Source organism: Solanum dulcamara, chromosome 1, assembly GCF_947179165.1.
Source record: "Solanum dulcamara chromosome 1, daSolDulc1.2, whole genome shotgun sequence".
In the NCBI taxonomy this organism is placed as follows: Eukaryota; Viridiplantae; Streptophyta; class Magnoliopsida; order Solanales; family Solanaceae; genus Solanum; species Solanum dulcamara.
In genome coordinates, this window is record NC_077237.1 from 88,020,893 (window position 1) to 88,039,320 (window position 18,428).

Here is an 18,428-nt window from a genome sequence, read left to right on the forward strand (position 1 = left end):
GTTTGTTAGTTCCTCAATAGTTGGAGATCCTTCCATTGTAACTTTGTAGATTCTTGAGAATAATTTGGAATTTCCAAGGAGATTCCTTTTGATTTTTTCAATTTGTGCATGGAATTAGAAATTTTTGAAAACCAACTTATTAGTGATCTTATTGGAGCTGTTAATCATCCTTTAAAATGCCGACCCACAAGGTCTATTGGGCTGGCAAGCTCTAATCTTGCTTCTTCAGAGCCTCAATTTGGCGATTTTAATCAAAACCCAGAAATATTTCTGGGTTTTGGACGAAACCCAGATGTGATTTTGAGAATGGAAATGGAAAGATCAATGGCCCTGCTTCAGGTAGTAGTTTACTATCTATTGTTGTGTCAATATTTGGGGCTTTTTTCTTCTTTTTTCAATTTGGGGTTAGGGGAAGGGGGAATCACGTGGTGGAGAATCGAACCCTAACAGTAAAAGTTGGAATAGTTAACCAGCTGAGCTATTGAGATTCTATTATTTGAGGCTTTTCTTTTTTTAATTTGGGTGCAGGGTAAGGGGGAATTATGAGGTGGAGAATTGAATCCTAGCCAATAAGGTGAAAGTTCAAATAGTCAACTAGCCGAACTATTGAGATTCTATTATTTGGGGCTTTTTGTTTTTTAATTTGGGGGTAGGGGAAGGGTGAATTACGAGGTGAAGAATCGAACCTTAACCAATAAGATAAAGTTCGGGTAGCCAACCAGTTGAGCTAGTATGAGGTTAATATTTTGTTAATTTGTGTTGTTTGATGATTAATGAGGTGTTAATTTGCATTTTTTGAAGATGATGGTAAATGAGGGTTTAGTGCCTTGTGGAGAAGATGAAATGAAGAGGAGAAATGCTATTGACAAGCTCAAAAAGGTTCTTTTTTTTATCTATTTAAGCATAATTTAGATTTATATGTATTTGATATACATTTTGCTCTTATGGGTGCATATATATGCTGTATGTGTGTGTATTTTTATATTAAGTCAAAACATCACATTATAAAGGTGCAGTCTTGTTGGTAACAAGGTATAGTTCTTAAATGGTTATGTAATTGGGTTCGATGTAAAGTGTAGTTGATCATCTCAGTATCTCTCCTAGAATGAAAACAAAGAAGAAAATAAACTCTCCTAATGTAACAACTAGGGAAAAACAACAACATCAACATACCTAGTGTAATGGGGTTCTGGGAGGGTAGGTGTATGCAGACCTTACCCCTACTCTGGACGTAGAGAGGTTATTTTTGTTAGACCCTCGGCCCGATGAAACACATATAAAAGCAGTTCAGATGAGGAGATAACGGAAATGAAGAAGTCGTGGCAAAATACAATAGAAAGCATGACAAAGCATCCTGCTCAGTAACTATAACAAAACATACGAAAATCAAAGTACAAAAAACGTCAAACAATAATAGAAATCGAGAACAAGATGCTGCAAGAGTAATACTATGACTTCATTCAAGATTAGTTGTATAACTCACCAGTTACTTGTCAATCTTAATGTTTTATATCGAGGTCAGTTTCCATCACATTAAGTATATGATTTCATTGGAGATTTCAGTGAGCTACAAAAGCTTTTCAATCACATTATTTATTCGTTATTATTTTGCAGATAGTAGTGGAATGGGTTAAAACGGTGACTTACCAACGAGGTCTTCCAAAAAAGTACCTTAAGTTTGCCTCTGGGACAATATTGACATATGGATCGTATGGTCTAGGAGTAAGTCTAATTTCATAAGCTCTCCTTCGGTTTTCCTTCTTTTTTTTTTGGTTTCGTCTTGTTGGAAATTGCAGTATTGCTGATCACAGATATTTATGTTGGATAATAAGTGTTGTCCTGAATATCTGATTCACATTTTCTTGTTGTCAACCGCAGATTTAATTTGAAAGTTTTCTGTTATGCTGTTACTCCTCTTTTCTTATCACCACAGCTGACAATTTCTTGCATCATGAGAGCTGATCCGCTTGTTTCTGCAGCTTCATCATCTTTTGATACGTTTCCAATATTTGCAGGTTTATAATTCAGAGTCAGATATCGATGCTTTGTGTGTTGGTCCTTACTTTGCCACTATAGCTGTGAGTCTTGTTTCCTTTTTTAGGTTCTTTATTTCTAAATGAGGTTGTGCAATGCCTATAATGCTACATGTCATGTGTATCTCGTTGTGCCTCCTGTAGGAAGACTTTTTCATCATTCTGCATAACATGCTTGCAAGCAGGCCTGAAATATCGGAAATCCACTGTGTCAAGGATGCAAAAGTTCCTCTGATGCGATTCAAATTTGATGGGATATCCATTGATCTTCCCTATGCACGACTCAAAGTAATATCTATCCCCGAGGTGAGTTATTTTGATTACAGTTCAAGTGAAAGAGACCTTGTTAACCAAAAGTGTTAAATTTCTTCCTTTACAGATACTATACGATTACTCTATCTAATTGATTTTCTCTTTACATATAGAATGTGGACGTATTTAATCCATTCTTCCTTAAGAATATCGACAACACAAGCTGGAAAAGTTTGTCTGGTGTGCGTGCCAATAGGAGCATTCTTCATCTTGTGCCAAACATAGAGGCAAGTAATGATGTCAACTTGTATTACTTCCTCCGTTTCAATTTGTTTGTCTTATTTTGACTTGGCACGGAGTTTGAGAAAGTAAAAAGGCTTTTGAATCTTGTGGTCCCAAACATGCCATGTGAAAAGTTAGAATTAAAGAGTTACCAAAAAAGGAAAGAGGCATTCGTTTTGAAACGCACTAAAAAGGAAAGTAAGACAAACAAATTTAAACAGAGGTAGTTGATAGAAATAGCGTGGTTTGACGTAGCATGCTTGACAGGATCCCTTAGTTTGGCCTAGTGTGAAAGTTTCCGTGTATTACATTCTTGGTTGATATGCTACAGGTATTCCAAGCAGTGCTTCGTTGCGTCAAATTATGGGCTAAAAGACGTGGAGTTTATGCAAATGTAAGAGATTCATGGATTCGCTCTGCTGCTTCTCTACTTCTATATTTCATGCTAACATTATCTTTTTCTTGGCCTCGAATCAAATCCAATCATGCGATAACCTTCAGTTGCTTGGATTCTTTGGAGGAATTCACTTGGCTGTGCTTTCAGCATTTATCTGCCAAAGGCATCCAAGTGCCTGCTTAAGCGCACTCATTTTACTTCTGTTCAAGACATTTGCCTTGTGGCCTTGGCCAACTCCAGTAATTCTGCAAGACCAAATAGCTAGGCCATTCATCCCAACTCATGATAAGGTTTTGTGGATGCCAATCCAGTTACCATGTAGCCCGTACGAATTTTGTCATTCCAACATTACCAAAAGCACATTCTATAAAATCAGGACAGAGTTCCTAAGAGGACATATGTTGACTAAGGTATATGATAATTTCGAACATATCCTGTCGTCCTGGTCATTATTTTAGTTCTTTTAGTGGTTATTTTTCCCTTCACCACTTACTCTATGTAATTTTACTTCAGGATATGTTAAGTCCAGATTTTGATTGGAATATCCTTTTTGAGCCTTTTCCTTATGCAAGAAGATATGGACTATTCGTCAAAATTTTTCTCTCAGCTTGCGACAAAGATGAACTAGGAGACTGGGTAGGTTGGGTCAAGTCACGTTTTCGCTGTTTACTGGTCAAGGTATGTCCCTGCTGCAGACTTATTTTCTCTGTTTTAGTAAAGGTATCATCACTATTTTAGCTTATTGCATCAGCATATTGGCTGCTAGGATTTACTGGACCGAGTAGGTACCGGTGAGAGTTGGAGACAAACTTGTTCCTGCCAATGACTTTCCTATCATGTTTTTCCTATGTTCGTTATAACACAAAATACTTTTGTGCACACCAGAGGTTTTGAGGAAAACCATTTCTAAACCGTTTTCTAGTGTCTTGTTGAAGATAAAAAATAATGGCATGTGATAATAGTGAAAGGTGGAGGGCGTCCATATGATTTGTGTTATGTGATAGTCACAACTCACAACTCACAAATAGCAGAGTAAAGGACTGTTTGGTGCACGAAGCATCCCGTGTTCACGCGGTGTCTGAGGAAGGGAAACACTCCAATGGGGGTAATGTAGGCAGTGTACCCTGATGCTAGTATTAATGGTTGATTCCACACCTCGAACTCGTGACCCTATAAATCATACAGAGACAACTGTATCATTGCTCCAAGACTCCCTTTGCAGATAGCAGTAGTGATAAATATAATTGTAGGAATAAGAAGTCTTATCTAAAATGACTAGTGCTCCTTATTTACATTTGATGCTTATTTGCTATGTTGCGTGCTGGACCTTCCAAAATAATGCATTTTTTGAGGATTTGACACGGATACAACAACAATTGTGGAGAGTCTTAAGCAACATAGCATATTTGTGTTAAATTATTGAGATGTTCTCGTCTACGAGAAGTATTGTATCATTTCTTATTAACTGGAGTCGTATTTTTAGTTCTTTCGTAATGAGACTTTCTTTCATTCCACGCAGCTGGAGGAGTTATTGGGTTTTTGTGACCCGAACCCAACTGAATATGTCGACACAGATGCATCAGAGCCTAATGTCATCTTCTATTGGGGATTACCAACTGGTAGGACTGATCTAATAAACGCTGATCTCGTGGAAGAATACTTTCTGAAGAGCATCGACAACGGATTGCATCAAGTCTCAACTGGAACGATGAAGTTATCGATCGTAAAAGCATATCAGTTGCCTAAAAAAGCTGATCAGCTTCCTCTCGAACGAAAGAACTCTAAGCCATGCTGGAGAGTTGTTGATGGCAATCGGAAAAAAAACTCCTCCACAGCCCAAGTATAAACCTCGTTGTGCTGATGATTACTTGCCTACAAACGAAAATCCCGATTATCCTAGTGCTGGAAGGTAAGCTGCTGTGCTATTCGGAGATATTAGAGCGGGATCCACTTTTTGGGAAATACAATTTACTCGAAACGATAGCAAGAATATTTCTAGTAAATACAGGGTTGACACTGCACATATTTGTTGATCACACATATAAAGAACATGAAGAAACTTTGTACATTTGCATTGTATTGTATTAATTTTGAAACTTTTGATCCTCACAAACACTTTTTTTTTTTTGCTATTGAATTAATTGATGGAAGAAAATGTAAAGAAAAATTGAATTATTGATGTAATGAAAAGGTTACTATTCTTCTTATCCTTGTTTGATTATTTAAAAAAATTTGGTTCCTTAATTATATATTTACTTTGAGGAGTAAATCTTTTTCTATTTTCTGAATTTAGCAAATATTGGTTGATTTAGTTCTTGTATTAATGGATGGTTGTTTGGTACGAAAGTAAGATATTTATAAATCATTTTCTGGTAATCAAATATCGAAAAATTATTAAAAGGGGGGAAATGATTTTTTTTCCCTCTTATTCTCCGAAAAACGTTTTCAACATACCTCTTTTTTTTTCTAGCACTTTGTAGTTTTTCTTCTTTTTGATTGGAAATGGTAAAATTGAAAGGCAAAATGAATACGTGAATTATGATGGGATCGTTGATATTTATTCACCTTTAATTAAAAGATGTGTCTGGCCAAATATTCTACATGACAATGTAAAAGTCATTTCATGAATATAATGGGAGTTATAGTATAATGTCTAAAGTCTATGGTTTCATGTGTATATGATAGAGACATACTTATGCCAAGAAGTGGTAATTTGATACCACTTTGAGAAGATGTCATTTTTAGTTTGTTTAGATTATGATAATCTTTAATTTGAATTAAGCAAGTGGTGCAACTAGCTAAGATATTTTATTGAGGGCATTGTGTTTAATAATAATTACAATAAATAAAAACACTTAATTAGAGGTCTTAAGTTTGAGTCTTAAGAATAAAATAAATTAATAAGATTAGTGTATTCGGATATGAAGAAAACAACCGTTGGACAACATCAACCGTCAAAAGTGGTTTATTTACTTATATAGGTAACTTTTTTTAGAGATTTCGAGTTCGAGCTTTGGATATGGAATAGTCTTTGTTACAAAGTGTTTTATCTCTTATATAAAAAAATTCAGTGTAAATCTAGATTTGATCGGACATGTCAAATATCGAGTGAGAAACAAAAACCCAACATCATTAATCGTCAAAAATGGTTTACTTTTATAAGTAAAAGAGTCTAGAAATCTCAGGTTCAAATTTAAAATATCTCAGTACGAATATGAATTGAGTCAAGCCCTGAATATTAAGCAAAAAACCACTTTGAAAGATGCCATTTTCATTTTTGGATTATATAGGTCGTTAGATGATATAATTTTTTTTAACTTAAAGTAAACAAGTTGCACTTGCACCCAGTAAGATCTTTTTCTCCAAGGCAATTTGTTTACAAGCACTAATAATTAAGGCCCTATTAAAAATTTAAAATGTCATTGTTAATTGTGATTGATTTAATTAATCCTTGGACAGCTTTAATCAACTCTTGTTAATTTTATTTTTCTCAAAGGACTCTTCTAAATGTCGTCATCTACATCAAAATATCTAGTAATTTTTCTTTTGTAACTAATCTTTTTAATTGTTTTTTTAATTTTCCATTGGTATCTCCTTGGCCCGACTAATCCAGATAACTAACTTGTTTATTACCTAAAGAGAATATTAAAGCATGTCAAATACTACTACAATAAAAATAGTTTTTAGCGGCAATAAAAGAGTGTTAAATTAAAACTTTTATCAGCATTAGTTAATTATCGTTGGATACAATGTCACTACAGATTTTGGGGACAATTACAAAAAGCTCTAATTTTTACGCACTAAAATGATATATTTAGCGGTAATTAAACTATTATCATTAATTAATTGCCCGCTAAAATTATTTTTGGCTTAATGTATGTAGCAAATTCTATATGTTCTAGATATGCTTTGCTATTTCCAAACATCATCATTATTGTACCAGTTTGTAAATTTAATTAATTCTATTGGTTGAGGGATTAACGTAATTAATCAAATTAGTGGAGTCGGTGAAAATAAAATAATTAAAGAGAATAAATAAAAGATAAAAACAAACCAAAATATGCTATTAACCCTACTTTTTAATTATTTTTAAAAAAAATGGACGGAATTCATTATCATATTTATATTTATATTTATATACACGTTTAGAAAATGATAACTAATCTTTTTGTGCTTTTTTAGGTTATTGAAAATAGAGAAAAATGAAGAAAAAATATATGAGGGAATTATAATATTTGGTGACAAAAAAAAGAAATGGTTTGTTAATGATGTGATTGGGAATATAATTTATTAATTAAAAACAATTAATTTACGGTCTAAAAGCTTTTGCTAGTTGGCACGACAAGTAGCTAACGTCGCAATTTGGAAATCAACTAATGCTAAACAAATAAAGTTTACTTGTGACCGTCACTGTCATAATTTATGTGACACTTTTTCGTTTTTCAAAAGTCAAATAATTTAGGTTGATCGGATGTATGAAATCTTTAATTTTTTTTGAAAAAAATTATATTTTTATAAACTACATAAAAAATATATGAAAAATTTACGATTAAAAATAGACTTGTTTGAATCTCGAAATATGAAAAATACCATATAAAATTGGGATGGAGGGAGTATCAGAATTTGATGCTTCCTCACTACGCAAAGATTATGTTTCACTTTCTAATTTTATGTTATTGTAAAACTATTAATATTTCATTTTTTCCAACTATTAATTTCATTTATTACTCTCAGTTTTCTCTCACATAGTGTTTATACATAATACCAAAAAAAAAATCGAACATGCATATAAAATATCATGATATCGAAATTGTGATATGAAAATTTTCAATTTAATATGATAATTAACTAATAAGTTTCCACCATACACTTTGAGTGATGCACACAATTGCTTTGGTCACTTTCCTTCTCTATTTATATGTCAACACAATTGCTTTAGTTGTAATCTTGAAAAAAAATATATATATATCAAAACACCTTTAATATTTCTTTAGCTTTTTCCTACCTATATTCCTTCATCATCTTCTCATTCTTTCTTCAATCCTCAAGAAAAAAAAAATTAAAAATGAGAAATTTATTCCCTATATTGATGCTAATCACCAATTTAGCACTCAACAACGATAGTAGCAGCAACAATAATAATAATAATAGTTTTATACACGCAACGTGTAGGAAGACCCCGTACTACTCCTTATGTGTCACAACCCTACAATCCGATCCCCGAAGCAATGAGGCTGACATCACCACCCTAAGCCTCGTCATGGTGGACGCGGTGAAATCAAAGTCCATAGAAATAATGAAAAAGTTGAAAGAGCTCGAGATATCGAACCCTGAGTGGAGGGGCCCACTTAGCCAATGTTATGTGGCGTATAACGCCGTCCCACGAGCCGATGTAAAGGTAGCCGTTGAAGCCTTGAAGAAGGGTGTCCCTAAATTTGCTGAAGATGGTATGAATGATGTTGTTGTTGAAGCACAAACTTGTGAGTTTAGTTTTAAAAATGATAATATATTGGTTTTTCCAATTTCTGATATGAGTCAGGAAATAATTGAACTCTCAAAAGTTGCTAAATCCATAATTAGAATGTTATTATGAGTGGTGAAACAAAGGTCAAAGTTGATGTACAGTGCATGAAGTTCGCAAAATTTGAAGAAGAGTCGGATTATAAGGGGTTATAATTTTCTAATCATCTTTCTGTACTAGTTTTTTATTTTTAATTATTTTTTATATTCTAGTATTTTGTTTAATGTGTGTGTTTGTATATACAGAAATGTAGACAATAATGTGAATTGTATTTAAGCTAGTTTGGCTATTAGTTCCACTAAATTATATTTCATATAAATTCTAAGTGTTTTAATCTTTATGTGATTTAATGATGATATGAGTTGAGCTCAAAATGAAATAGTGAGGATCAATGTGTTTGGGATTGAGACATTATTATTTTTGTTATTCTTGGATACATCACTCCCTTTTTGTTGATATATCACTATCCCCCTCTCGTATACAACCCTCCTCTCTTTGATACATCTCTTCCTTCTCGGATACATTCTTTCCTTACGTATTCGGATGTTCTATTTCCTCTTTGATACATCCCTCCTTTATGTATTCGGATGTCTGCTAATGTATTCGGAAGTCCAGTGATATATTCTAAATTTATAGATTTTAAGGAATTTTTGTAATTTGAAAAAAAAATAAGAAAATAACGTAATTAGCTTTTTACACTAAAAATGTATGTAAATTACATTTTTTTTATACACATAAATTTACCAACTTTTAAACAAATGTGAAGCACGAACAAAGGCTGAATTAGATTTTTAGCTAAGATCGTAATTTATTAAATATGTATAAATAATTTATTCAAAATTCGTAAGTATTGATCTTCTTTTAGCTAGTACCTTTAATTTTAGCAGCAAAATACCAATTATTTGGTTGGTTGGTGCGTGCACATAAAGCAAGCATTCTATTAGGTGATAGGTTTGCTTTCACTGATCTTTCATTATTTTTTTAGGATAAAAATACTATTTTTGTTATTCCGTATATTTTTTTAATTTCAAAAAAAAATGTACATTTTTTAATATAAGTATCGAATAATTTGATTTCTCAAATTTAAATCACTTAAATAATAATTGTTGTCTCTACAAAGATTTGAATTTTAATCTCATGATTTTTACTTACTTTATTGATCGTAAACTACTATTCTGATGTAGAATATCACGATCAAGCAATAATCTATCAACAAGACTTAATTACATCGATTTTCTTTCTATTTTCTTCAACGATAGTTGTGAGCTTGTCAATCTTTTCTTTGACATTTCAACTATATGAGATGTCTCCTAAAGATAATATATATTATGTGGAATGTCACATCGAGCACTAATCTATCAACAAAAATTACGTTAACACATACTTATCTTCGAGAGTTAAATTAATCTTCATTTTAATTCACTTTATTAATCACTAAATCATATTTTAGGATACTAATATATCAAAAAATAAAGAAAAATTATGTGTTAGTCACCTAGACTTGAATTGATCTTCATTTAGTTCACTTTATCAACCGTTAGGCCATAATTTAGGTATTTAAAATTATTATTATTATGTCAAATGTCATGATCGAGCATTAATCTATCAAAAGAAATTATGTTAGCCCATACTTGTCATCAAGACTTAAATCGATGTCCATTTAATTCGCTTTATTGATCGTTACACCAAAATTTTAGAAGATTTAGAATTGTTTTGATATCGAATGTCACGAGCACAAATCTATCAACAAAATATTATGTTAGCCCAAACTTATCAACACGACTTGATTCGATCTTTATTTGAACTAACTCTATTAATCATTAGACCACACAATCTTCGGATGCTTAAAGTTTATTTTGATGTTGCATGTCACGATCAAACACTAATCTATCAACAAAAATTACGTTATCACATATCCTAAGATTGATATTCATCTTTTTTTCTTCAAAAATAACTTTAACCTTGTCAATATTTTCGATGAAATAATTGAAGTGCATGCGAGTTTAACAATGTTATTAAAAAAAGTTATATTAGAGTGGTTGGGAGAATAAAGCGTTGAGGTTGTAATATAAGTGCCTTTATTTTTTCATAACTTATTCCTTTAGGACTTTTTATAAAGTGGAGGTGAGGTTTAGCTAAATATTTTTTTTGAGTTTTTCACTCGATATTCGGAGTTTGTGGAGTTTCGATTAAATTTAAATCGCACACTGCAGGGCTTATTTGGAAGTGGTGTTTCTAACATGATTTTTTTCATACCCAGACTCAAATCTGAGACCTCTAATTAAGGGTGAAGCAATTCCACCACACCACAAATCATATTGGGTTAGGTAAATATTATTTGTATCTAGTTTTAATGAATAAATAAACATATATTAATGATAGTGTCTTTAGATATTTTATTTAGTAATTATGATAATGAAGCTTTAAGGTTATTTATAATATGAAAAGCCTAAGATATTTTGACATTTTGACTAAAGATGAGTGATGCTGTAACCCACTATCTCATAAAAAAAGATGAATTGAGAATAAGATTAGAAATATAATATTAAAAAAGTAGAAGAGTATTCTTATCTTTAAACTAATGTGTAATATAAAGGTCCCCCCAAGGCAGATGTTTTTGTTTCCTTAAAAATTTTGGGGATATTTTATTTGGACAATGTTATTTAATATATATTTGATTAATTTTTTTGAAAATATTGTACGTCTATTCATTTTGGAATATCTTCAGACATGGGGTATCACAAGCCTCAGACAAAAATAGTTGAACACAAAAATGTTTGAAACTGATTAGTCGTATATGTCCAAAGTTTATGTAAAAATAATTGAATTTTAATCATATTTATCTGTATCAGTTATATGAAACTTCAAACACTGTATATCTAAAGTGAAAACTTGTAAATTACATTTAATGGCGATCCCAAAATTGGTGATCTATCCACCTTCTTAATTGATTATATTTAAGTAAATTACAATACTTGTGAACTAATTTACGATATCTTCATTGTTAATGTTACGTCAAGCAAGCTACGTGGATTGACCAGGGTCTTCTTCGACAAATCAGCCGGATATTTCATCATTTATCAAAGAACAAGAATCTCTAGCCCATTTATAATCAGTAAGCACTGACTGGCCCAGAATAAGTTTAGTGGGCTATGTAAGTTGAAGCCCACAAACAATTTACAGCCCAATACAGCAAGGAAGCCCACAATTCATGAATACTCATACTTGTTGGACCATTAGACTTTTAGAGACTCATTAAAAACAAAAACTTTAGATACTAATTCCTTTATTCAAAATAAAATTCATAAATAGCCACTGTTCAATTTTGTAATTGAAAAAAAAAAACATTGTTATGGGTTTTCAAATTTCATAGATAAAATTCTTTTAAGATAATATCTTTGAAATTTCACCAGCAGAATTTGAAATTCCATAATAATGAATGTTTTTTTCAAAAATAAACCGCGCAGGATAAGATTGCATACATAGATAGATTCTTGCAGCATGATCCTTCTTTGAATCTCGTGCATAACGAAAACACCTTTTGCAAGATCGTCGATAAATCACTTTTTCAGTTAATCGGGCTGGTGCACAAGCGGACCATGCCTTGGGCTTCTACATGGGCCGGTCTTTGGGCTTAAGAAAATATCTGATCAAACCCCTAAGAACCCGTGTTAGAATCGAGCTGATCAAAGTCCGATAGACACGGGCTATGGTTAAAATTGAAATGGTAACTATACTTCTATTCTCAATCAAATATCTTTAATTCAATATTTAAAAATGAAGCCGTCTTTAATATTTTTTATTTAATTTGAATTAATCAGACTTCAAGACGAATTTATAACAAAAATTCAAAAGAAAAAAAAGGAGAGACTTTCATGTATCAAATCAAATTGTTATTTGTCTGTGAATGCAACTAGAAATGCTTATCCAATCACTTTGGTGGACAATATTTATCCACCTGTCTTATTTTTTGTTGTCCCCTCACTTATGTAGGCCCTATATTACAATATAAATAGTTATTCCATTAAATTATATGTGAACGCGAGATATTTTATATATTAAGTTATTTTATTTTATTATGTTCTATATTTATTTTATGATTTTAATTAATTTAAACTTATGTTGAATAAGGTTTTAAATTTTCAATAGACGAAAACGTTTTTTTTTTATTCAATGACAATCCTTTGTGATTATACTTTAAAACTCTGGTTGGACTTCAAATTTTGTATAGAATAAATTTCAAAGAATTTATAATCACAAAATTTGAGTTGGAAAATAATAAATTTCTTTTTATTTTTTATAAAACAAAAACAACGGCCACTTTTTAAAAAATTATGCAAGCTTTGATCACATGGAGCGTGAGGTAAAGAAAACAAATTATTGTTATTTTCTATGTTTTCCAATCATGAAAAGGACACTCTAGTGTTACATTGGTGTATATATAACTTCTTTTTTTCGATTTCTCGTTTCGAAGTTTGATATTTTTATTATAATCTGATTAAATTTAAAACGTACATTGAATGACTTATTTTTGGAGATGATGCTTTTCAAATAATTGTTTTTATTTTATTTTTAAAGACTTAAATTTGAGATCTTTAATTATAGATAAAGAGATGTGTATATTTTGGACTTGGCTAAAACAATAAATTAATTGGTATATTTCTTCTCCCAGTAAATTAATTAGTAGATAATAAAAGATATAGTGGGAAAATGTCAAAAAGTAGGCATAGTGCAAAATGCTTTTAACTCAAAGTTGGGGTACAACCACCTCAAGATAATGAAATGATATCATGAAAGTAAAATAAGATAATGAAATGATATCATGAAAGTAAAATAAGATAATGAAATAATATCATGAAGGTAAAATGTATGATTTTTTTATTTTTAAAGGAATTTATAATCTAAAGAGTCGTTTGTCCAATCGTTTAAATTAAAAATAATTAAATAAATATATAATCTTTATATAATTCATGTATAACATGCATAAAATTATACATATCTGATAGGAAAATCGATATACATGAATTCAAATAGATTCAAAATTAAGCTTCTAGGTTCATCTGAAAAAATGTATGACCAATAATGCTATGCAATTTTATCAAACCACTAGACGTATATTGCATCACTCAATGATTTGATAATATCATCCAATCAAACAAGTAAGAAGGACAATCATTGGAGGCGTAACTAAAATTTAAAGTTTATAAGTCTTAAATTCTAATCATTTTAAGTTACTACGACTAATTACAATAATAAATGCATATTCAATCAAATTTAAAATAAATATGAAATTAAATCAAAATTTATAAATTCAATTAAATCTGTAACTAATACTTTAGCTCCGTCCTAAAATCAATCATGCAAATGAAAGAGCAACTCGATGCACTAAAGCTCGGTCCGCTATGCGCGGGGTCCGGGGAAGGGTCTGACTACAAGGGTCTATAGTACGCAGTCTTACCTTGCATTTCTGTCAGAGACTATTTTCAAGGCTTGAATCCGTGACTTCATGATCACATGACAGCAACTTTACCAGTTACTCCAAGACTCGCCTTCGAAATCAATCATGCAAATGCTTCCAAGAAATCAACCCAAAAAGGAAGAGATAAGAGAAAGGCATAATAATGTGATACATTCCACTTTCATGAGGATAATGAAAGGAATCATTATCTCTAACAATTATGGATGTTCAACTTGATTAATATATATAATTACAATTGTATTATATTTCTATATTGATACAATTATTATATTGAATTTATCTTTTGGGCTATATTATTATTGAATTCAAAAGAGCATGTAGACATAATTTAAATTATATCTTATAAAAGTTATTCATTTTTCTCTTTTATTATATAATTTTTTTTTGAAGTGTTATATATATACCTCATCTCTAAAATCTTTTTAGTCTAAAAGCTTTTCAATTCTGATTGATTCATTTTCAATTAATGAATATTACAAAACCTTTTCAGTCTAAAAGCTTTTCAATAGTTTTCAATCCATCAATATTATAAAATTATTACGTTTCTAAACTGACAAACTTCCAAATAAAATGAAACGTTACACAACATGCTTGTCTTTTTCCAAGGGCAAAATAGGAGGGCCAATAATGATTTTTGGTTTGTGTACATTTTGGTAGTTTCAAAGTCTTATCATATTAGAGTGTTATGATTTAGAGCATGTTTGGATTTACTTCAAAGAGTATTAACTTTTAAGTTAAAAATAAAAAAATAAATTTAAATGATTTTAAGTTAAAAAATAAAAAAATGGGGGAGGCTTACTTTTAATTTTTAAGTAATTTAAATTTATTTTAAGTTATTTTATATTTGTTAAATACTTTTAGAAGTCAAAAACTGACTTAAAAATAGATTTGATTGTTTGGTTGTTGGTTAGAAACTAAATCATTTATGTATTAAACAATATGGTTAATATCACAAATGATAAAATTAACACATGAAATCATAATTTGCTAATGCTACAAATTTGATAAAGCTTTTATTATCCATCAGACATAAGTTTTAAATTTTACTTATAAGTATTCATAAAGCATTGTGGTCAGGAGCGGAGCGGACCTAGTAAGGGCACAAGAGATTTATTTTAAACCTTTCAATAAAAAATTATATTATTATAGCACTAAAGCTTTCGCTATGCACATGGTTCGGGGAAGAGTCTGACCACAAAGGTCTATTATACGCAGACTTACCTTGTATTTTTGCCAGAGACTGTTCCCAAGGCTTGAACTTGTGACCTCTCGGTCACATGACAACAACTTTACCAGTTACTCCAAGACTTAAAATTAATTTTTTATGTATATGTAATAGATATTAAATCCCCTTTACTTCTTCGTCTACCAATTTCTTCATATTATAAATTTTCTTATTGAAAATTCTGATTCAGCCACGAATCGTAACTTGTTTGTAAATTAAATTCTCTCTTCCCACAAATACCAAACAAACCCCACCGAAACAACAGAGCAAGAGATCAACACGCAATTGAATCCATCTACTATATAAAACACACATACACACACTTACAAAAACACATTCCAACTTCAAATTTTCTCCATACAAAAAAAACAAACTAAATTAGTTGTTAATTTTCTTTGAAAATGAAAATTTTGATTTTCCTAATGATGTTTCTAGCTATAGTGCTAGTAACAAATGGGAATAATAATCTAGTAGAAACAACATGTAAGAACACACCAAATTATGAGTTATGTGTGAAAACTTTGGTTTCAGACAAAAGAAGTGGAACAGCAAGGGATATAACAACATTAGCATTAATAATGGTGGATGCTATTAAATCTAAAGCTAATCAAGCTGCTAATACTATTTCAAAACTTAGGCATTCTAATCCTCCTGCTGCTTGGAAAGATCCTTTGAAGAATTGTGCCTTTTCGTATAAGGTAAGTTCTCGGTTCAATTTGTTTGTCTCATTTTTTTAATAAAATTTTTGACTCAGCATAAGGAGTTACGTTTGTTTTTCCTGTTTTAATTTGTTTGTATAATTTTTTTAGTAAAAATTTGGACTCTATTTATGTTTCTCTTACTTTCTTAGTGAAAATTTACTCTCAATATCTAACTAAAAGATACTTCAATTTTAAACTTTTTAGTTTTTATTTGATGACAATATTTTATATATATATATATATGTGAAAATTTCATGACTTGGTTCAGTAGTATAAGTATTAAAAGTCTTTCTTTCGTTTTTAAAAAGTTTATGTTTAATTAAATTATGCTATTTAAATTGAAACGAAACTTTTTACTTTTTTCGCTTCAACTTAGGTGACATAATTTGAGTTTTTTAAAAAAACTTTTGAAACTTTGATCTTAAACATACTATTTCCCTTAAGTAATACACTTTTCTTACTTTTTTGGTCCATTTCAAAAAAAGTTGTCGAATTTCTATAATTAAAAGTAATTAAATTAAATTTTCTTTTTATTGAATTTAAATAAAGTGTGAATTAAGAAGGAAAATTGGAGAATCAAATTAAGAAAAAAATAAAAAATCATTTCTCTCTTATGTAACCTTTCAGCTTTTAAAAGGTTAAAAGTATTCATTTAGCTCTTAAAGCTTAAAAGAAGCGCCCGTCGCTCCGCTGTCCCTACTTCAGTAAATGAGTAAATGACGTGATTGATCAATTTTCTTAATTAATTAATTCGCATAACAGAATTAACTAATTAAAATTCCCGAAATTAAATTAAATTTAAATTTGCGGAACTATGAAATGAAATTAAATTTAAATTTGCGGAACTTTTTCAAAAAGGATCTGAAATCGAGAGAATATCACATGTTGAATTTTTTATTATCATTAAGGTAAAATGAAAAGTATAAGGTTGATCATTTTTTTAAATATAAAAATGCATACATCTTTCTTTTAATTAATGACTTAATATTACATAAACTGAAACTGAGAGGGAATATTACATGTTTGAATGTTTTTATTATATGGTTCCAAAACAGGTAATTTTAACAGCAAGCATGCCAGAAGCCATAGAAGCATTGACAAAAGGTGATCCAAAATTTGCAGAAGATGGAATGGTAGGTTCTTCTGGTGATGCCCAAGAATGTGAAGAATATTTCAAAGCTACAACTACTAAATATTTACCACTTTCTAAATTAAATATAGTTGTTCATGAACTTTCTGATATTGGTAGAGCTATTGTAAGAAATTTATTGTGAAATGTCATGTGTTATTATGTGTCTTACACTTTTTCATTTTCATAAATTAGTGACATGTGTAATGGAACCCCTCTTAATTATAAGGAAAAAAATGTATCATGAATATTTATACAAGTGTAACACTCTTATCTAATATCCAATATACGTTGTCCCCCTTCTAGATAAGTTTCTACTACTATAACTTTAATACTCGTTTTAATTTATTTATCTGATTTTGAATTGATATAGAATTATTATTTTTTTTAAAAAAATTATAATTTTAAATTAAAAATATGTAAAATGTCTTTTAATCTTATGATTTTAACATGTCATGTGCATGAAAAGTTAGAGTTAAAAAAGTTATCAGATTTTTTTTTATTCTTTAAACAGATTGAAAAGAAAAGTAAGACAAACAAATTGAAAAGTAGAGAATTGTTATGTATTTTATTAATTTTATGGTTTTAATTATGGCTTGAGAAATTATGTACGCGAGCTATGCGTGAGATTTATAGAAGGATCAAACATCTAGGGTTTGTTGTACGCTATCTTATCCTATATTTCTTTAAGAGACTGTTTCTATTATAGAAGGATCAGACATCTAGAGAATTTGTTGTACGCTATCTTATCCTATATTTCTATAAGAGACTGTTTCTACATCTCGAACTCGAGATCGACTAGTCAAGTCTGAAATTGAATCTAAATGGTGAGGAATATATTTTTCGTGATTTCATATGCTATTGTTTTTTCGTTTATGAAGTTTCATGAAAATGATATTATTTTATTTTTATTTTATTTTAGCGCGTGTATTTGATAAATTTAAATGTGTAAGTCTAATTATCCATTTATCATATCATAATTCATAAACATATTTTTAAAATATATTTTACAACACGAAAAAAGAATTAAAAAATGAAAAAGTGAATTAAAAAAATATATTTGGAAAGACAATTCCTAAGACTTAACTATATAAATAATAATATTTTTTTTAATATAACATATATGAACATTTTTATTACGTATATAGACGTTTTAAAGAATCATAAAAATTAATTATAATTCCTAATTTGATGCTAGAAAAAATCATCTATTTATCCTAATTTAAGAGATTCTCTTCAATCATTAAACAAAATACCTTAAAAAGAATATCAAATCTTTCTAAACTAAATTTCTATTTGTAATATATGTATATATATGGCAAAATTAGATTATTTTTATATTTTCTTATATAAATTAATGAATAAATATTCATGGTAGATATTTATTATTTTGAAAGTGTTATTTTTAA

General features: G+C 30.0%; 3 protein-coding genes across 3 annotated transcripts; all 3 read left to right on the forward strand.

Moving 5' to 3' along the window:
* Nucleotides 1–17: 17 nt before the first annotated feature.
* LOC129890799 (nuclear poly(A) polymerase 3) lies at nt 18–5,148 on the forward strand. Its single transcript, XM_055966279.1, has 10 exons — nt 18–339; nt 802–879; nt 1,615–1,722; nt 2,016–2,078; nt 2,178–2,339; nt 2,459–2,572; nt 2,899–2,961; nt 3,069–3,374; nt 3,478–3,642; nt 4,484–5,148. The coding sequence occupies exons 1-10, from the start codon at nt 109–111 to the stop codon at nt 4,808–4,810; spliced, it is 1,617 nt and encodes a 538-aa protein (XP_055822254.1). The 5' UTR covers nt 18–108; the 3' UTR covers nt 4,811–5,148.
* A 2,776-nt stretch (nt 5,149–7,924) lies between these two features.
* LOC129883547 (cell wall / vacuolar inhibitor of fructosidase 1-like) lies at nt 7,925–8,894 on the forward strand. Its single transcript, XM_055958187.1, has one exon. The coding sequence runs from the start codon at nt 8,030–8,032 to the stop codon at nt 8,555–8,557; it is 528 nt and encodes a 175-aa protein (XP_055814162.1). The 5' UTR covers nt 7,925–8,029; the 3' UTR covers nt 8,558–8,894.
* A 6,563-nt stretch (nt 8,895–15,457) lies between these two features.
* LOC129883561 (cell wall / vacuolar inhibitor of fructosidase 1-like) lies at nt 15,458–17,304 on the forward strand. Its single transcript, XM_055958198.1, has 2 exons — nt 15,458–15,887; nt 16,946–17,304. Exons 1-2 carry the CDS (start codon nt 15,591–15,593, stop codon nt 17,162–17,164), a joined length of 516 nt encoding a protein of 171 aa, XP_055814173.1. The 5' UTR covers nt 15,458–15,590; the 3' UTR covers nt 17,165–17,304.
* The last annotated feature ends 1,124 nt before the right edge of the window (nt 17,305–18,428 follow it).

Coding starts and splice junctions, on each gene's coding strand:
- LOC129883561 (XM_055958198.1), top strand. CDS start 15,591: ATGAAAATTTTGATTTTCCTAATGATGTTTCTAGCTATAGTGCTAGTA. Junction 15,888..16,945: donor ATTGTGCCTTTTCGTATAAG/GTAAGTTCTCGG, acceptor GTTCCAAAACAG/GTAATTTTAACAGCAAGCAT.
- LOC129883547 (XM_055958187.1), top strand. CDS start 8,030: ATGAGAAATTTATTCCCTATATTGATGCTAATCACCAATTTAGCACTC.
- LOC129890799 (XM_055966279.1), top strand. CDS start 109: ATGGAATTAGAAATTTTTGAAAACCAACTTATTAGTGATCTTATTGGA. Junction 340..801: donor GATCAATGGCCCTGCTTCAG/GTAGTAGTTTAC, acceptor CATTTTTTGAAG/ATGATGGTAAATGAGGGTTT. Junction 2,573..2,898: donor ATCTTGTGCCAAACATAGAG/GCAAGTAATGAT, acceptor GATATGCTACAG/GTATTCCAAGCAGTGCTTCG.